Consider the following 21,615-nt stretch of genomic DNA (forward strand, 5'->3'; position numbering starts at 1 on the left):
GCCACTGAGAGGTCAAGTAGAGCAAGGATGGGTACACTGCCACCATGCCATCCCATATCCGGACCTGAATCCTGACTGAAAGGGGTCCAGATAATCCGCTTCATTCCAGGGTCCTCTGAAGCTGCTGCATGACTGCCTTCTGTATAACCTTCCCTAGAAAGGGACAATTGGACACTGGATGAAAGTTGTCCAGTATGTTGGGTCTAGCGATGGGAGGGTGTGAACTAACGCCTCTTTGAAAGGTAAAGGAACAACCTCCTCCCTCAAGGATGAATTCACCACTGCTAGAACCCACCCACATGCACCTCCTGGGCAGACTTAGCCAGGAGGAGCATGGGTCTAAAGAGCAGGTGGACAAGCTCTCAGTCATAAGGACCCTGTCCATTTCCACAAGTCCCAACAGGTTCAGACTGCTCCCTGTTAAGATAAAAAGGCAAGACTGAATTTTGATCCAGCTAGTGTGATTGTGGGCTGCCAGAACTATCTGTAAGGAAATATGTTTGGGTTAGTGGCTGACTGGGTCAAACTTTTGTGGTAACAGGACCTATGTAGATATATGGCTGGTATTAAACTGAGGCTTCTTTCTTGCAAGAGGGCCTGTTTCTAATGAAATGAATTGTCATTGTAGCATGCATGGATTCTGACTTGATGACAAAGTAAAAAAACTGTTGATTATATGTATGTTTAAACAATCAATAAAAATAATTCAGAGCCCCTATTAGGATTAACAATGAGGTAAAGTTCTCCACTGGGGTGTGTGACAAACAAAAGCCTTCAACTGTGTTCTTGTGTTCGATGTTACCTGAGATTATCTCACTTAGAATAATACAAGATCAATAGAAAAAAACATGCATTCTAAATCCGAATAATTTATTTTCCAAACACATTTAATTCTACCATTCTTTTCCTCGTCTATGTGTAACTGTGAAAGCAATTTCTAGTGAGTCCATAGTTACATTTAGAGTTGAATGTAACTATTTAACCTGTAGTTTAGAATTAAAATAGCCAGTTGTCTAAAATCATACCAGACAGTTCAGATTCTTTTAGTTTCCTTCCATCTACGGTGGTCTGCTTTGCTTCTGTTTCCTCTCCCAACAGTTCATGGAGTGGGACTTGGAGGATTTAAGAGTGCACAAAATGCAAGGCTGACTTGGCTGGCCTCCAGGAAGGCTGCATGGTGATGAGGCAGAAGTGGTCTGGGTAGAAAGGAAGTAGGCAAAGTGGGAGAAAAAAGCCAGTCAACTTTCTCTTGACAGCTGCCAGTGGAAATTTGAAAAGTTTATTACCAGGTCAACTAATATTGCCATGCCCTGCTAATAAAAAAGATAAAACTCCTCTCTGTATGTGTGTGGGTCTGTCTGTCTGTCTGTCTGTTGTATATGCAGGAGAGAGAAACTGTGGAGAGAAAAAGGCAACAAGCAAAGTTGTGTGTACTTGTGAGAGAAAAGAAACAGAGAAAAGGGGTTTTGTCAAAGAAAAGTGTTATATAAAAGGAGTAGTGCATTAAATAATTTTCCCAGACACACCCAAGGGCACTTTTTACTAGAAATCGTTCTGGTTACCCAGCTTACCCCAAATGCCAAAACAAAATATTTAATTCAGAATGTTAAAAAAAAAGCGCAACAATACATATTATGACGAAGAACAGAAAGGACAACTGTATCACTGTGATATGGACATTAGCAGCAAGGAACACAAGGCTCTTCAAAAGCACATTTTTGTCTGAGGAGCACAAACTGAACACTCAGAATGTAGGTATATGATATTTGTCATCTTTTTTCAAATTTTGTCTGGCGTCCCAAGTTGCTAATACAGTATAACTGCTGCTGAACTTTGTAAAGTCTATCATGTTGTGAAGGATTGCTAGTCCTGTAGAAGAGTAGACAGTGGTGTACATGTTAATTGAGAAGTGCTAATGATAAGGAACAGCATTGCAACCGAAACTCTCCCCACGACCCGAGTTTGATCCCAGCAGAAGCTGAATTCTCGGGTAGCCGTCTCAGGTCAACTCAGCCTTCCATCCTTCCCAGGTCAGTAAAATGAGTACCCAGCTTGCTGGGGAAGGTGACGACTGGGGAAGGCAATGGCAAACCACCCCACTATAGTCTGCCAAGAAAACGTCACAAAAGTGGCATCCTCCCAAAGGGTCAGACATGACTCGGCGCCTGCACAGGGGACCTTTCACCTTTCAACGATAAGGAAACAACTGTTAAGATTGCTAAAGATTTGGCATGTAGTAAAATGAAGGCAAAAGCTGTGTGTGACAGCATTCTAGCACCAGGTTCTGTCCAAAGGTATTGGAATTACATCCAAGGCCTGTTTTCTTTTTTAGCAACAGATACTTCCAAGAAGGGTACACCAGGGTGTTTCTGTGTGCTTGGAGATGTTGTCGTTCTGAGAGGGAGTTCAACATGTGCTTTTGGATTTTTACAGTGGCAGTCAGGAGACTTCCAAAGCAACTGAAAAGCAACTATTTATAAACTTTCAGCATATACAACACGCAATGCTAGTGTTAATTATGGGACTTAGTGTCTAACAAAAAGCCAAAAAAAAAAAAGCATATTTGCTCCACACTGTCCAGCTCATGCTTTGCATAATGCAACAATGTCCACTGCAATAAAGCTTGATTCTGATAAAATATTCAGCCCAAGGAGTATGCCAGTTTCAGCCAGTGGAAGACAGCAGGTGAAGATCTTCTATGTATTTTGTTTTGTTTTTTGAAGTAAAAAAAATAGCTTATCCACTGTGGCATTGTTGTAGCTACTGACCAATTGTTACAATCCTGGTGCCCCTAGACAAGTTACCTGCAGACTTTAGGAGATGGGAAATGCCCCAGAACACTACAGAAATGTTTCAGTGATTAGGGATATGCAGCTAATTTATCAAAATGTTACCTTCCCCCACCCGCAGCCATACTGTGAAATTATTTATAGACTATATTGAACAGTTGGCAGTAATTCAGCAGCATCTCAGTGTATGAACTCATCACTGATACCTAAGAGAAACTTGAAATAAGCATTAGGGACTGCTTCTGTGGATTTGCAGTGAGTACCTAACTCAAACACATAACAAAAGGTGTTACAAAGAAAGGTGAAGGCAACTTCATAGTTTTCTTCATAATTTTTCAGGCCAAGAAATATCTGAATGGCAGATAAGATTTCTCTGAAAATTTCCAGGGGTCCAGCCCGGACCTTGTAAATGCTGTTCCTTCTCAAGAATGTTGGAATGCACTACAGGCTTGCAATCCATTCAGCCTTTATTGCCTTTTTGCCTGCTGTCTTGTAGTCTCCATCATGCTCAGACTTTTTAATCTATCCTATTTTGCATAGATTGCCCTGTGTATGGCTATGACCAATCCACATCACAACCACTTCAATCCTATATCCTCCTGCATTTAGCTAAGTCTCGGAACAAGCTGACTGTAGGAGTTCCTAAGTGCTGTGCTGGTACCAGACATATGATACCCTCCATTAATGAGATGTGATCATCATGATCAGCAGCTCTCTGTGCCAGCTATGTTACAACTATTTTCTGCCTCATCATTTTGAGTATTCTCTTGCAATCCACCCATCATCTCATCATCTCATCCATGTTACAAACTGACAGGACCATCGTCTGCATCCTAATATAATAAATTGACTGTCTTCAGATTGAACTAGCCATAAACAATAAAATTAGTTTGGACTAGAAGAAAAACTTGGAATGATATGTGTTAATTATGCTTGAGTGCTAAGATTTCAGATCTATGTTCTCATGAAGATACAGCCTAAAACAAATTGATTTGGATGTATTGTATTAGGAAGATGGTATTGCAGAACATGTTAGCTCTTCTGAACTATTGCCAGACAAGTGTGGAGCAATACCCCAGAGTTTTTACCAAAGTGGTCCAGATTCTATTAAAGAACAGGAAGATGATCAGTTCCTCCATTTTTTTTCTGTACCAAGAAGCAATGCTCTCACAGAAGTTTTTTCGATAAAGGAGATGGTGTGGATAAATGAGAAGAGACCCAAAGCAGACTTGGTGAAAGGAGAACTCCATATTTGCTTCAACTTTCAGAAGAGTGTAAAGACATGTACACATATTTTTGAGACAACAGGAAAGAGTGGAGTGCCAGGAAAGAGCATAAATGACAACTGTAGCCTGTACAGGTTTGGTGATTACACATCTAACATTAATCTTTATTATTATAGATTTTTTTAGATGGAGTTGCATTTAGTTAAAAAGAAAAGAATACCTTCCTCATCATTTCCCTTCCTTTTTTTACATGTTCTTTCCATGGCATTTTAACAACCATCCTATTCAGAATATAAACGCTAGTTACCTATTTGAAACACTAGGATCTTAATCTGATTCAGTTTGGATTTTAATTTTACATATCTACCAACCCCACTTACAGAATGGTAGAGTCAGAAGGGGACAACCTGTTCAGTGCTTAAATAATGCATATCAGTTAGGAATTTCTATTTAACATGTAACCCAAATCTGCATTCTTCTAACTTCAGTCATTATTCCATTCCTGTATTCTGAGGTGACAGAAAACAGTTCTTGATCTTCTTATCTTGTAACTGCTTCTACTGCACCAATGATGACAACTGAAAGAAAGGAAGGATTTTTCTTTGCCACATCCTATTTCTCCTACTTTCTCTGCCTGTCCCTCCCTTCCCTCTCAGGCATGTGGGGTGCAGAGTTATAAAGAAATTAGATTCCCAGCATTCCAGGAGGTTTTGAGAAAATTGTTATCTTGGCCACCTCAATCATCACAGGCAAGACAAGGAGGGAAGGAGAAGAACCACTCAGTAAGGAGATTATAAAGCTCAATAATACAAGCAAATTTAAAATCCTTGAAAGGTATCATACTTACTCATAATGTCACTTTATATTATTTGTGTGCATAGATCTGTGTTTGACAGAGCAATGATAGATTTAGATAGATATGCTCATAACTACACCTTCTTCCAGTTTGGATGGAGACACAGTTGGAGTTTCAAAAATTTCAACTGTAACGTGCCCTTGAGCCCTCTCCAGTTATTCAGGTTCTCCTCTGCATGCTTTTATTCTGTCATGGTAGCTTCCCTTTCTGTGGTTCATTGTACATGGTTCCCAACTGCACAGAAAGGTGATCTTGCACATCTGTAGATGCTGACATTTCAGATTGTTGATGGAGCCTGCATGTGGTATAATGAGTGTGATGGAGGGGAGCTTCTGTCCTGCCTAGTTTATACATGTCATTCAGTATACAGAGAAGACAGAAAGATGTAAATTAATGGTATCTAGCAGCAAAAAAAGAAAAAAGAGTGCATTAAAAGAGATACCTATGCTTATGTCCAACAGAAGACAGATTAAGTTTTGAATATTCAAAAAATGTGAAGCTTGCCCTTGCCCACACATCAAGACCACTTTGTCAAAATGAAGCTGGTCCTTCATTTTACAGCCTCCCCCAAGGTGGCTCAGAATTGATAAGAATGGCCTTGTTCACATAAATACCCACATCACATTATCCCTCTACATCTTGGCTAGAGAATAAAGATAAGGAAGAGAGGTGGTAATGTATCTGCTGTAATTGTGTGGGATAGAGGAGGTGTCAAAAATAATTACTCAGGACCAGCATTCAGGACCTGCTGCATTTTAATTCAAGATGGATAAATGCTGCCGTCACCAGGACACTAGCTGAAGGTGTCATCTTTGATAAACAAACCCTGCTTCACACATTTCCTACAAAATCAATACAGGGCTGGTACTTATTTGCTAATGCATCATGCCATTTCTGAAGCCCTGTTTCATGTGTTGGCTTATTTTTTTGTCACTCTTTTGTTTCAGTGGTTAGTGTCTCCTTTCACTCTGACAATTTGGGGGGGGGGGCTTCCCTGAGATAGTGAAGCTATCAGATCCAGCCCATGCTCATAGTTTTGTTTTTGTTCTGTTTTATATGATAGCAAGCTCTGAAAACTTACAAGCGTCATAGTCTCATCACTCTTCTGTGAATTGTTTGGCAGCACAAACAAGGGAATGATGGGAAATTCTTGAATGCATGGGGAAGCATCACATTAAAAAAAGCAATATGATTATCCCTTGATTACAAGTACTTAGGTGTCAAGTGATGGAGGGAAATAGATGAGTAGTTGACAGCAGCGGAAGCAAAACTTTAGGGCTAGGACAACAATACATTGGGGGCAGCTTCTACTGGTTACCTTTTCAATATGTTGCCTAAGACAATGCCTCACTTAGTCTGACATGTGCAGCTCTCCAATGCTGCTTGCCAGACCAGCAGGCTGCTTGTCCCATTGTAAGATGATTATGCTGTCTACTTTCATATGCAACTCACAATGTATCATCCTCTAGAATGATGTTTATAGGGCACTTAACACCCCAGAGGCTGAGTGGTGCTACTATTCCCTGTAAGCAAATGAGTTGTGCAGTTGGGGGACCAGGTCCTTCTTTACCTCAGGCAGCAAAGCAGAGCCTGAATGTATGAAGAATGTATATGCTAAAAGAAATAAATCTTTGTGCTTTCTAAAGATGATGAGGTTCAGATGGGGATGTCCCTGAGGGCAATTAATTCCCTTATGTGTGGGTCACCATAGATGAAGCCATGATCTGCAGCTTGCTAGATCTTACCTAGGACCATGCCTAGGGTTACCAAACCTAGGCTGCCAAACTCTGGATGATCACTACATGGCAGCAGAAAATATAGAATTCTATATTTCAAAAACCATTGTGCACATAATTAGAAAGTTATTATCTTGCCCTCTTAATATCTTGGTGATCTTGGCTCCAGTTTTAGTCATCATTCTGTTTTTTTATTCTGCACTAAATGCTCTAAGACACATTTGGAATATATTGGGAAGAAGATTCATGTTTGAATCAAACTTTCATGAAAAGCAGACATAATGGGACAATCCACCTTTTAAAGTTGCTGTCATTTATTTATTTGTTTGTTTGTTTGAAGTTCATGGGCAAAAAAAGGATTACTATACTACTTTAGGCCAGTTTATGGTTATTCAGTTTTTCAAAGCATTTGCTGTTTTGCAGACATCACTTGGCTAGCTCACTGGTAGTACAGGCAGTAAAAACATCTCTTGACTGTATAATCTGGGCTTTATCCATTAGCTGCATCTGAAGTTCCTAAACCTAGTTAATTTTTATTTACAAGTGAAAAGCTTTTTTAAGATAGGTGTAATTTGCAGCTAATTTGGAATAATGAGTTGCTTTAATAAAGGAAAGGGTTAGGTCTTAAAGAATGTTCAATTGGTATCCTATGATCTTGAGATGAATCCAACAAAATACTACTCTTCAAGTTCACTTGGCACCCAGAAAATTATACAGCAAGGTTTGGCTTTCAGTGCTGCTGCTGCTGCTGTTGTTGTTGTTAGGGGAATATGAAGGAAGGACACTGAGTATTTGAAGCTTGCTCTCCCCTGACACTGTTATGGTGTAACATTTGTAGGGTTGAAAATAGGGAGCTTGGAAGAGAAGTAGATGTCATAGGTGTGAATGCAATCTTGAATTTCAAACAATGGAAACCTATCAAAATATGAAGAACTTTGGAATTATTGTGCATGGGCATCAGCTAAGAAGATTGTTCTATACTGGTAGAAATACTTTACCCAATTGAAAATCCTGGATGAAAGACATGTCTATGTTATCTACATATGAACTGGTTTTCTGTCAGTGCCATGATTAAAATGATTATGTACTGTAGTCAAGGTTTAATTTGTTGTTTGAGTGCCATTCTATATTTAATTGTTTAATTAATTGGTTTAATATGTATTAACTTTTTTAAAGGAAAAATCCCTTTTATTTCTCTACATTTTAGTTATTTTCTGGTTTATTTCATGTTGCTTTTTATCTTCTGTTATAGATTTTAAAATGTATAATTTTTTGAAAGGGAAAACTGATTCTCTACTATCTAGCAATTGTCTAGATTTTTGCAACTCAGATCTTATAGCCCTGATCTTGCCAATTGTGCAGATCTCGATACCCTCTGAAATAACTGTACCTTTTTGTTTAATATACTAGTGGTCTGAAGAGATGTAGTTCAAGATTAAGGTTTCTAGCTTGCAGGCTGAAGTTCCCAAGTTCAGTATCTTCCTTCTCCTGAGAGGGCTGGGAAAGAGTCCTATTTGACTCCTGTGGAGAGCTACTGCTAGTCAGTTTCAATAGTCCCGGATTAAGGGCTGTAGCACTTTGGCTCAGTATAAAGTAGTGGTCTGTGTTTCATTTGGACAAGGGAGGAGCGATAGGGATGGGCAGCACATTCATACCATGTTTTATGAGTGCACCAGAGAAATCTGTCTGAATATTTTGGAAACAAAATGCTGGGCTAGGTAGATCTAATCCAGCGCAATCATATGTGCATTCTTTTGAGGATGGGGTAGGGGAATGGAAGAATGGAATGAGGCAGTTGGAATCCTGAAGGGAAGCAACACTTTTTGTCTCAGGAGCCCCCCGCCTTGGTCTAAAAACATTCTCTTTTATTGCTGAAAATCCAGATGAGACAATCTTGATGGTTCAGTTGGAGAGTTTGATTCTTTTTGTACTTTTTAGAGGCTTCTGCATTTTAGAAATGAGTATCAACTGACAGTCCTAATGCCTGCAGACCTATTTATTTATTGTCCCAGAACAATAAAACACAAATACAGTACTTAAAAGTACAAGAAAATCAAACCTAAAAGAAACAGTGATGGAAAGCTCTGTGTATATAAGGATGTCTATTTTGGAAGCTATCCAGTCCAGGTTTCTTAAAGCTATGCTCAGTGCCCTCATTCAACCTCAAGTGCCATTTCTTGGGTAGAGAATTCCCAAAATATTTATCTTTTGGATCCACATTTCCATGCCATCAAGAAAATTACCCATCAGAATGCTCCCCTTTACATTGTTCTGTTCTGTAGAAACAAAAAGCCCATTATTTAAGGAAACATCTAGAGGCTTCTGCTGGCTATACTCTGGAAGAATATACTTAAAGCTGCAGAATAAAACAAGAGAGCTTTAAATTGTCAGGTCATTTGCTTCTTTTAGTGTTTGATCTATATTTTATAATGCTTCTATCTATATCACACCTGTGACCCATGAAGTCAAATGCAATCCATCTTATTATGACCTCCCGGTGTTTGACTGCCCTGTTTATTGCAGGCGCCAAATGCAGAGCAGAGGGATCAAATTATGAGTAGGCTGCTATATGCTGATCATGGAGTAGTAGTGAAACATGCCAGGTTGTGAAAGGAGATGAACCCATTTTGGGGAAGGCTCTTAGTTTCAAGGCCATCATAACCTGCCTCTTCATTTATACTGTATCTAAGGGTCTTAATTTGCTCTTCTCTGATGCTTGCTCTTTGATGATGGCTGTTTCCTTATATCTGTGTTAGTGTTTTTATTTTGGTAGCAACCTAATCTACTTTTAGGGATATAAATAATTTAGCATACCTCAATAGAAATAATACTATAGGGCTGTGCAGCACTTTCAATTTGAAGTCAACAAAAATATTTCGGAGCATTTAGGGTGGCTATAAACTTAGCAGCTGCCTGCAGTTCCTTAAACCAAATGCTTTTTCACAGGATGCCATGAGATTTGGGGGAAAGAACCAGCTGTTTTTAAGGAGTCAAGCACAGCTACTCTGTTTGTACCCTTGCATAGGCCAAGGCATCTTTTCCCCTTTGCACCAAAAATGCTTCAGAATATTATGATACAGATCTGGAAGAAGGCAAACCTTTACCAAACTTGGGTTCAAGCCACCCAGGGCTTTGGAGAATCACCAGCAATTTAAACTCTGCACATAAAATGAACTGAAAGCCAGCACAGATACTATTTTTGGATATCTTGCACTGCCAACAATCTTGCTGCTTATTTCTGAAATGACATTTCTAAGGACTTTTGAAGGCAACTCCATTTAGAAGTTTACATACCATTGTACATTATAATGTAAGATATTTATTTTTTATCCTGCCTTTATTATTTTTATAAATAACTCAAGGCGGCGAACATACCGAATACTCCTTCCTCCTCCTATTTTCCCCACAAGAACAACCCTGTGAGGTGGGTTGGGCTGAGAGGAGTGACTGGCCCAAGGTCACCCAGCTGGCTTTTATGCCTAAGGCAGGACTAGAACTCACAGTCTCCTGGTTTCTAGCCCAGCACCTTGACCACTAGACCAAACTGGCTCTCTGTATGTAGGGTTCCTGTTCAGTGAAATTAAGGTTTAGCAATTGCCAGCCCATGGATTATGGTGGTCAAGAATATTCATTCATTATGCTGTGGACATTTGCACTGTCAGTTTTACAGTTGTTTTGTGTTGTTATAAGATATTGAAAATATATTTGGGGACAAGGCAGTTGCAACAATATAATTAGGTTTTTTTTCTATTGTTAGCCAATTGAATGTTGTCTGGGCTTAGAACCAAAGCCTGCTTGGCATTTAGCAGATGCCAGCTTTTGGAATTAGAATATATACCTGCAAGCAGCTCCTTGTTGTTCACATTGGCAAAGAGGAAGTAAGGGGCCATGATGATCTCTCTCCTTCCACTCTTGAATCTTGTGATGATGCTAGTATTGGCCATTTGTATATGCCTGTTTTTGACATATCTGCCCTGATTTTTTTTTAGCTCCTGAATTCATCCCTACTCCAGATCAGAAGGAACCTTTCTATTTCAAAGCTACATGTTTGCAGAGCAAAGCTACAACTCACATACACAAAGGCATGGCTAAAGGCAGTGGAAGCAGGGACACATGCCTACTGATGCTTGTTTGGAAGCATACCTCCCATCGGAAATGAGATGGGAAGGCTCTGGTCCCTGAACACTTCTGAAAAATTGCCCCTAACATATGTTGCAGCTGGAACTGGAACAGCTGAGAAAGCCTCTGGCAGTTCTTTGCTTGTAGCAGTGAGGAGTTTTACCGCTGACACTGATTCCACTTTTCAAATCTCTGAGTTGCCTAAATTATTCCACTGTCTGTTTGTTTTAGTTTTCAGCTACAGAAGGACTTACTAGCTTCTTGCACTGGGTGCATTTCTGTTAAGCAAAAACATGCAGTTTGAGCAAAGGCCCTTGGATGAGGTCCTTGAGCTTAATTTTTAATCCTAACTATGTGGCAGCTCACTTTGTGATGCTGATATAAATTACTCTAATTTCTTCCCAGAGGAAGAGAGATCACAGCTTAACCATGTTTCCTGCTCCGTGTTGTTTTATGGAAAGGCGTAGAGGGCCAGAGAGTTCCGTGCTGTGTTTATGTGATCCATACCCCAAAGTGAATATGCATCAGTGGTTCTATGGGCACTCACATCTCCCAACTTATGTACCCAGTGTAATTTCGGTGGACAGAAATATATGCTTACATTCAAAATAATCACACCCTTCTAGATGATGGTGTTTCTGCTGCTGCTGTTGCTAATGAGGAGCGGTAGTGATGCTGCTGATGATAACACCTTTCTTACCCCTATGACTGAGCTTGTTTTTCTTTGTTTTTGTGTTTTTTCTAGCTGGGAGGCTGTGGGATCCTTGGAGTTGGCATATGGCTAGCTGTTACTCAAGGGAACTTCGCTACCCTCTCTTCTTCCTTCCCTTCTCTGTCAGCTGCCAACCTGTTGATCATTACAGGGACTTTTGTGATGATCATTGGCTTTGTGGGATGCATAGGAGCCATCAAAGAAAACAAGTGCCTCCTGCTCAGTGTGAGTATGAAACAAGTCTTATCTACTTGTCTCCTGCCTTGTGGCCTCAGAGTGATTCTGCCTCTGTCAATGCCTAGCATATTGTCAACTTCACATAGAGCAGTGCTTCCCAAACCTGGGTAAATTACCTAGAATTGGGTAAAAGTGGTTTTTCTTTGGGTAATGACACATGAACCCATTACCCAGTCACAACAGGGACATTTAAATTGACTTAAAGTGTTTTACCTACATTGGATAAAAAGGACTTTCTGATAAGGGGTTTTGGGTAATGAAGGAAAAAAGTTTGGGAAACACTGACATAGAGTATCTACTAGCATCTACCACCAGCAGTTCCCCACTGTACTGGAAGTTGCTACTTGTTTTCATCTGGAGTAAGACACCTTTATCTAGAATCTTTAATAATGTTTAGCATGATCAATTACAGCATTAATTGATTGTGAAAATGGGATGCATGCTTATAAACACCTGAGATTGCCATCAGGTAAACCAAATAACCATGTAAAATAACCAAATAACAATGTAAAAGGCAAGACTATTACTTCTTGAGCTTTAAAGATATACAGGAGTTGGTGGATTGTATCTGCTGGTGGAATAGTATTTCCCAGCAAAACAGATTCTTTCCCAGATCTGTTCAGGAAGTGGAGAGAAGAGTGAGGAGCAGCCCCATTGTAATAAGCAGATTTCTGTTTCCAAAACCGATTGTCCTATTTTCCACTTTTAGGTATACTTTCCTTTTAACAACAAACCTAGCAGACATTTTGAAATTTGTCTGATACAGCAGTGGAGAATGTAATAATTTTTGATTGTTAGGTTTACATCCTGCCTTTTCTCCAGAGGATCAAGGCAGCTGACAGAAGGGATCTCCCTTCATTTTATTCCTACAAAACAAGCTTGTGAGGTAGGTCGGGCTATGAAAATGTGATTGGCCCAAAGTTATCCAGTGAGCTTCCATAGCTGAGAGTGGACTTAAATTTGATATTCCCAGTCCTAGTCCAACATTAATATAGAAGATAGAAGATAGAAGCAAATACAAGTGTGGATAATGAATAGCACGAGTGCTTGCTTTGGAACTTATTCATTTATCAGACATGGAGATGATAGATAGATTTAAAGGAATTGTTGCAGAAGTTGGGTGAGTCTGTAGGTTTGAAGGCTGGAGTTCTTAGATCTTCTCTCCCAGAAACCCTCTTGGTCTTCAAATCCTGGCTCCACCTCCTGCGCTCTGGCAATACCTTGGTAGTTCTTGCAGCTACAACCTATCATTCAGATGAAGCCTCACCTGGCATCAGGTGTATGAGAGAGGGGACTGCCACACCCTGTACTGCCATTCTGCCCATTAAAAAGGAAAAGGAAGTAATTTCTCTACTGCCGTCTCCTAGCCCTATAGCGCTGAGGCATTGGCTAGAGGAATTAGCTCATCTCTCCACCCCTCCCCTTCAACTCAGGGGTAAAGGAAATAAACCCAATAGATAATCCAATGCTCCAAGTAGCCTGTAAGATGGCACTGGTCTATTACAATTAGGATTTCCCATCCCACTGCCCCAATAAAGAAACAAAGAATTCCTCCTCCTCTTCCTCCTCTTCTTCCATTTTGAAGAGAATGGCACAGAGAAACAAAAAATCAACAAAAGCTAGCACAGTTCCTAGCTAAAACATATTTACTTATGTCTACAGAAATACCTTTTTTCTTGAAGCAGTGACTCCCTGCTTCCTTTTATACAGATGTCCCTTTTCCTGAGGATTCCAGTAAATTAATTCTGAGGCTGCTGGGGAGATGGAAAGAATTCTGTTCATCTTCTCAACCTTGGTGCCCAACCTCCACCCTTCTTCCAATTCTGCCTTTGTTTTAAAATCACTCAAAGTTTCTGTCTCTATCTGATGTATCTTTCTCTTCCTATATAACACAGAGCATCTCTTCCTTATGGAGATGTGATTTCTACATGCATTAAGCATCTGAGCCGGTCTGATGGCAAGGAGAATATATTGACAACAAGGGTATTCCACTACCCTTGAGTCAAAGCTGAGTCCTTATCCATCTACTCTCTCTCTTGCCATCCCATTCTCCAAATGAGCAAGCCCTTTTTAAATTTGCTGGCTACTCCCCGTTCCCACCTGTTAAAAGATGGTGCATGTGCACATTCCCTAAAACACCATATGCTATACCTTTTTCAGGTGCTATCTCAAGATGGGTATTTGTAACAAATGTTCATCCCTTTTGTTTTTGATCCTCTGATTTGTTTCCCCAGAAGAAGAGTAAATAAATAAAGTGTTACTTTTTGTGAATCAGTTGGGTACTGTAAAGAAATCCCCAACCATGTTAGCAAGCTTCTCTCATTGGTGTGAATGGGACTAAAGCATGAGCAGTGTCAATCCAATCCAGTGTATTTTGCTACAAGATTTAAATTTCTGTATCGGTAACCCGATATAATGATTTCCCTCTATTTACAACAAATAAATAAATAAATGGAAGGAAGGAAGGAAGGAAGGAAGGAAGAATATCAAGTATCCGGAGAATATCTGTGTAGCCTTGAAACCAATATGAGAGACAGACTGAAATGTTTGACCATGATGAAAGTAAAGAATGTTAAGAACCGTCTCCTTAAAAATGGAGAATACAAGGCAGGCTTTGCTAAGGGGCAGTCTTCTATTTTCTGCTGTATCTTTGTGATATTGTCCATAATTTATTGCAGAATCAACCACTGTATATAAGAAGTGCATTTACATTTTAATAAATGCATGTCTGATTGGAGATCAACATTAGTGTTTGGGAATAAGCTCAACTGTCCTCATTTATGAACTGGATAAGCATCAAGTCTTATGTATGTGAGATCTTAAAAATTGGCTGGCTTTGAGGTCGGGGAAAAAACAAACACCGAAATCAACTTTCCATTCCACAGCAGATGTTCGCTTTAAATTGTCTCAGTCAGCACAATTTAAAGGACACTTGAAATATGGCACACCTTAAATTGAACTCTTTCATATAAGAAAAGAAAGCTATCATCTTGTTCTCCTGTGTTTAGTAAAGGGTACAGTGCATTGATATGTAGGCAGCATGTACTGTTTTCTTCCACTTCAAAATGATATATGTTTCCTTCACACAGCAAAAATAATTTTAGGAAATTCCTTGGAGTAGCACTAGATCAGTTCCTGAAGTTCAGCTTTATAGATATTACAATAAGATTGGCTTCAGTACATAAGGGTGTAAATCCCTAGTTAGAAGGTTCATAAATATAGACACACAGCAGAAATGAGGAATCTTTGCATTTTCTAATCAGACTTGTAAGTAGAAAATTGAGCTGAATTCTCTTTGTAGAGTCATTTATAATTTGTTTTTTTTAAAGTTCAGCAGACCTCTCAAATGCTTTTGCTAATGTTCATCTCCAGTTGCATTGCAATCCTCAAATCTCACATTATAGGAGAACTTGGGATTTGTGCTTCCAGTTTTTCCCTTAGTTGGACAGCAGCCTGGCTTTTGATTTTTGGGACTAATCCAGGAGATTGCCTGGAAAGGGTGCTTCCCTTACTTGCATCTCATTGGCACTGTTGGGATTAGAATAACTCAGAGGCTTGAAAAATATGTTTGCCCAACATAAACATCTTGGGGAAAATGTACTGTTTTTCATAAGCTTTATCACCAGCTTATTTCACAAAAATCTCTTCAAACAGAAGTCTGTATCCTATTTTAGACTGATTGGTAGTTCATGTACACACCCAGAACCTTGCACATCTTTTCCTACAAGTGCCAAGGTATACAGTGCTTCCCCATGGACTTCCACTTAGAGTGGGCAAGGAGTGGGGGAAATAATGTCACAGATGCCATGTTGTCCTTCTGCAAATGATGTGAATTGTGTTATTTATCTAGTTTGTGGATGGAAATGGAAATGACTTAAGTAGTGCATGTGTGTCACAGTGTACATGATGTCATCATAACTTGGACCAGGAGCCTTTGCACCTCCATATCCTTAGTCAGCAGGACCATGCATGGAAATTGTGCAGAAGCATTCCAGAGTAAAAAAGTTTTCCCAAGATGGAAGGAGTATAGGATCTTTTCAAGAAAAAAATCCTTTAAGCAGGTCATAGTCATTACCATAAAAATGGTATCTATTTTTGGATAATATAAGCCATGTTAATGAGAATGGCGAGGACCAGAGAAGAAAAGGGTCTCATGATAAATGGAACAATACAAGCTTCTGATGGTTTGTTTGCCATTTGCTAATGGAATGTTATTTGCTAGAGGTGATTTGGTGTCACATATTCAATAAATATGTTACTAAATAACGAACATGCAGAATAATCCTTTATGGTACGTGCTCAATCAGTTTTATTTGCCAGACTGATCAGTTGTTTACTTCTTTCTTTATTACATGTTTCTCTCTTCTTTCTTTTAAGGATCTTAGATCCAAAAAGTATTTCTTTTATCTGAATAACAAATCTATGAGATTGGATAGACTGACATTTTTAGGTTTAAACTAGGATCGTACAGTGAGCTCAGATAAATGGGGTTATGAACTTCTTAGAGTTCAACACCTGTTATATTACATATCACAGCAACATAATTCTTTAGCTAGTGATCGTTCTCCATTTATGGTTTATGCCTCAGGGAAGTCCCTAGAAATATAGAATTGGAGAGGATCTTTAAGCAGAAGTCCAGAATCTGAACATCTCCAGTGTGATTGTTTGACAGACCCTTCTTGACAACAAATGAGAGATCTTTTCCTTTTCTGGTAATTGGCCATGTTGCTGAACTGTTCCTTTGTACAGCACTTCAAAGACTGCAGTGTGCTTTGGTTTGAACACTTGTTCTTTGGTTTCAGCCTGCTAATAAAAAACAAGGCAATGCCATGATTTCAGATAAAAAAATAAAGGCAACTCATGTCTACCAATTGTATAAATTGGCTTTTAATTTTTAAAATGTGTGCAAGCTTCAAAGGCTCATGTGTGGCAGATGTATTACAAGAACTGTCCTGAAAAATGTTGTTTCTAGATTTCACTGACAAACTGACACCCCCAAACTCCACCAGCAACAGGAATTTGACCGAATAGATGTAAAAGGGGAAAGAAGGGCACGGTATTCTACTTTTCTCACAAGGAGTTATACATGTTTCCTAGTGATACCTTTTCTTGAATCAAACCTACCTAGGCTATTTTTAGGCAGCAGCTTCTGGATTTAGATGGATCTCTCCCAAACACTTCCTAGAGACATCAAAGACAGAACTGGGGACTTTTGTGTGTGGAGTATGCACTTTTTCTCAACTGTATTTTTCTTCTTGAAGGTTGGACATATATGGTAAAGATCAAATTGTTAAACAAAGACCAGATTCTCTGAGAAAGTATAAATGGAGATCTAATGGTACTAAATTGCATTTCTCGTTATCTAAGTTTTCCTGATCCTTATTTTTCACAGCCAAATGAACTAAAAGCCTTTTCCCCCCTCCTTTGTTTTAATTAGTGGAGGGGGTCAGCATTGAAGGGTCAGATAAGGAAATGAAAACTTCAAGTTTTAAAGAGGTATTCTTTTCCTATTCACCTTCCCTCCGCTTGCTCTGACTAACCTGAATAACGTAAAGGAAACTCAGACCTTTAGGCAAGGATTTGAAGGGCAATTCTAATTGTCATACATGTCAGAACTTCTAACAAAACAGAGTCAGTTGGAAGTTAACATCTTGTGTTGTACGTATTAAATTCAATTTTTGCTGCCTTGGAGGAGAGGAGAGGAGAAGATGTGAAATCCTCAGGCAAATTTAGAGGAAGTTATTAAAGATTCTTTTTAGAGCGCTGCACATTGCCCCTTGTGATTTCTCTGTTTATTAAAAAAATATATCTATGCAATAAGACCTTGATCATCATGCATAATATTGAATATTGTATATATTGTGAATATATATGAATAAGTTGTATATATCACACACTGCTTAGAGTCTGATTGAGGTGGTTTATACATTTAATGAATGAATGAGTGAGTGAATGAATTATCATACCTGGTTGCCATAATTAACATTTTTACTGGCACTCTTCCCTAGCCTAGGAGTTGTATACTCTGGCAGAGAGACACATTGTTCCAGAACTGCCAACTTCTAGTTCTGTATCTTTTTCCAGTTCAGGATTTTAAAATTCTGCAGCAGGAAGAGGGATTGAGTCAGGTGTTTCATATCCTGGCCTTTCCACATCTTTCGTTCAGAGAATATTCTGCCTTGGTGCAAATGTTTCAGAAATTTGATATTCAAATGCCTCTTGTGAAATGGCATCTACTTACTGCCATTAAGTTCAGGTGTAGGATCAATACAACCATTTAGGAATATCCATGAAAAAAATATTTTGCCTTCTTTACTTTAGAGATGTACCACTCCCACTTGCTTGAAGGTCATATCAATCTTTGCATGGCAAAAGTGAGCAGAATTTGGGCCCATTTAGGGATGGGCTATCAGAAGATTTTATGGGTGAAATAACTGTCTTAAGCAAAGTTTTGATCTCACCCTTCCTGGGAAGAGACTTTGTGAGGTGCAGAAGAGTTGTTGTTGGGATACATATGGTCCCAGACCAATCTTCCACACCCCTCACATACCTTGAAGTCCTAAAACTCCCTAGAAATTTCAGGAAAAAAAATGTTTAAGATTTGGCATACTGTCTGCAGTCTTCTACAGAATTACTGGATTGTTTGCTCTATGGAAGTGATTATTTGTGTTTGTGCACATGCATGTATGCATATGTGTATGTGCATGAAACTGCCTGTAGGATAACATTAATTTGCATTTTCTTAAGGGTGTTGGCTTCTTTCTGCAATAACTATTGTCATGTATTATTATTACCACCACTATTATTAGTATCTTCTTAAAAGAGCTCAAGGCTAGTCAGTCAGTCCTTTATTTCAGCTATTGATCAGCAAGATGAGCTATGTGCAAAACAATAAAAGTTCAGCATCTCTATACAACAATTAAAATATCTTTAAAAAACTAAAAGACAAATACACCGAAACCAGGTATCAAAATTTCATTGAACTGCCTCTTTAGAGCAGACATTTCAGACATCTTTGAAAGGCACATTTGTCACTGAACTGGAAACTTACACCTTTTATTTCCAAAGAAATACCTAGCTGAATGTGCTATAGTTTCTTGACCTCCATTAATTATTTTGAAAAATCCTAACTGTAGGTTTTGAGATGGGTCAAAAAATGTACCATTGGTGTTATATGTCTAATTCACCGGTTTATTGCATAGCAAGGCAGATGTTGTAGCAGTTGTATGCTCAACAGGGTCAAGACCTGCAGGGCCACAATCGGGAGGGGGGCAAGTGGGGCATGTGCCCCAGGTGCCATGCCAGGGGGGCATCAAAATGAGCGTGGGGGGGCAAAGTGGGCATGGAATCCATGTTTGCCCCAGGTGACACAGACCCTAGTTGTGACCCTGAAGACTTGTATAGCTTCTTAGAGGTTTTGTGTCCTGGGAAATGTTTATACTGTGAATGCTAAGGCCAAATTCTTTTTTGAAAAAGAGAGGAAGGATATTCTGCTGTTCTGTGCCTGTGGTTACCAAAAAAAAAAGCAAACTGGCATGACCATGCTCAGATTATGACAGAGATCTGTAGCTTTGGTATTCTGTGACATTTTATTGATTAGGAATCTGTTTTCTTCCAAAAGTCATAAAATCCTGAAAATGCCATAAAATACCAATTAAATCAGCTGTCTGACATACAGTTCAAGGGACCATTCTTTTCTCATTCCACTTGCCAGACTAATGCTATCAAATGATTCATGTTAGAACCCCAAGTGAGAAAAGGTGTGGATTTCCTCTCTGAAAACACACATCTTGATTTATGTGGTTTTTGCATTTTAGAAACACCGTTTTCTTTCCTTTTGCCTTGTGGAACTAGTAATAAATGATATACACCTTATACTATAACAGCTAATGCAGACTTTTGGTATCCTGTTACACATTCCTAGCATATATCCAACCTTTGGAGCACTTGTTCACAATCTCTCTGCAATGTTCTAATCCTAGAACATCAGCCCTGGCATTTGTGCAAATAATCCTTACTGATCTGGCAAAGTTATGTATCATTTCCACTGAATATCTAGGTGTAAACCTGACTGGATTGTACCATTTTAGATAACAAGTGAAGACTGCCATCTTAAAGTAATGCCAGAGATTAAAGCAAAATGTACAAAATTGCATAATTTAGGGTAGTACTGTAAATTATACTTTGCCTAATTTCTAGTCCAGTGTTACATATATTTACTCTTAAGACTTCAATGGCTCTTGCTTCCATACAAATTTTGTGAGAGTTTAACTGCATAGAGATCTTGTTATGGAATAAGGAGGAGAGAAGCAGGTTTGTTAGGTACTGGGGTATCTTTACAAGCCAGTTCTGTATATCCATTGGAATCAGAATGAAACCAGACTGCTGGCACTTAGTATTAAAAAGGAGGCAACATACTTTTAAACTGATCTTCAGGGAAAGGAGACAAGAGTTGCGATGGAATCTGGATGGGAAAGAATCGTCCTGAGAGGATGAGAGTGAAAATGACTTTGTTCAAAGGGGAATTCTATAGAAACTTGTGAAATGGAAATGGCTAAAAGAATACAATTTTCTGTTGATACATACTCTGTAGAGAAAGACACACTAGAATGGTAGTACCCTGTATGTCAAAGAGAGCGTACTAGAACTATCAAAGGAGGCAGAAGTTTACAAAGAATCATTCCAGATGTTGAAACCAATGATAAACAAAAGGAAATGTGGGTATATTGTCACACTGTGCTTTGGATGTGATGCTTAGGGTAATATGCAGGTGGAAATGAAATCTAAGAAATGTTAACAAAAGGAATATTAACTTTAATAAGTGACTTTAATCACCCTCTGTTAGACTGGGAAAATATACGCTGTAGACATGACTGAGGCATAAAATTTGCATCCTCTACATGAATGTGCCCTGGAACTGCTAGTCATCTCCTTGACTGCATAATCCCTTCAGAAGACATATGAGGAGGGAAAGACACAACAGAAGGCAAAGCATCAAGAGAGGGCAGAGAGAGACATTGGCTGGCATCCCTGGTGCCAAGGCTTTCACTTTCTGAATAGGTTTGTGGGAGGAGTAGTTTGGTGATGGGAAGAGAACAGATTATGGCTCCATGCACAGAAGCAATCAAATTCAAATTGAAAAGGAAGAGAATAAACAGGAGACACCATGCACTGAGATAGGATGACACAGGAACACAGAGGGAGACATTATCTGGAGTAGAATAGTGCTGATGCTGGATAGCAGCATACTACTCTCAAATTCCAGGGCAGCCAGGGGATCTAACCATGAAAGGCTAATCTTCAGAAACACAAGCAACCAAGGAAGAGAAAGATGAGGAGGCTCAGGAAATAAGTGACTAAATACTAGGTGAATAGATTGAAAGAGAAGCTGAGTTGGAGATTTTTAATCCCCTCTTCCTTTTATTCAAATTATTCAGTTATTCATGAGGGATAACTGAAATGAGTGTAGTAGTTCTATCCCATTGTCACTTTCCACAAGGTTGAGAGTCAGTGACTGCATGTTTGCGATGGGGAGCTGGCTATCTTTTTATACAAAATGGTTCACGATTAGGACAGACTCTGTTCTCCATCTTACAGAGGACAGCTGGAAGTATGACAGGAGAATGCAAGTCTGCTCACATCTGCTTTTCTTCAAGCAATTCTAATCATGTCCTGGATTAGAATATCCAAGTAGATGTTGGGAAAGAGGATGTAAGTCAAAAATTGGAAATATTCTTTCCTCAGAAGGAAGGGATGAAATATGAGAGTGAATGTTTGCGGTGGTGATATAGGATCTTTGATGAATGATTTGGCTTTTCAGTCAGAATCAAGTCATGGTTCTGCCAACTATATAACTTTAGCAGATATCAGTTTGGGGAGGGGAAACATTGAAAATGGAAGTAAAATTTTCTGATCTCTGTATGCCTGCACTGGAGGAAGG

The 21,615-nt window shown here is 39.1% G+C and overlaps 1 protein-coding gene across 1 annotated transcript in view; it reads left to right on the plus strand.

The window, feature by feature from the left end:
- TSPAN4 (tetraspanin 4) overlaps nucleotides 1-21,615 on the plus strand; it is a 271,022-nt gene that overhangs the window by 169,646 nt on the left and 79,761 nt on the right. Inside the window, exon 2 of the mRNA XM_063289315.1 lies at nucleotides 11,472-11,663. Within this exon, the coding sequence (XP_063145385.1) occupies nucleotides 11,472-11,663 (192 nt within the window). The remainder of the gene's footprint in view (nucleotides 1-11,471; nucleotides 11,664-21,615) is intronic.

Source organism: Candoia aspera, chromosome 1 (assembly GCF_035149785.1).
Source record: "Candoia aspera isolate rCanAsp1 chromosome 1, rCanAsp1.hap2, whole genome shotgun sequence".
NCBI classification, from domain to species: Eukaryota; Metazoa; Chordata; class Lepidosauria; order Squamata; family Boidae; genus Candoia; species Candoia aspera.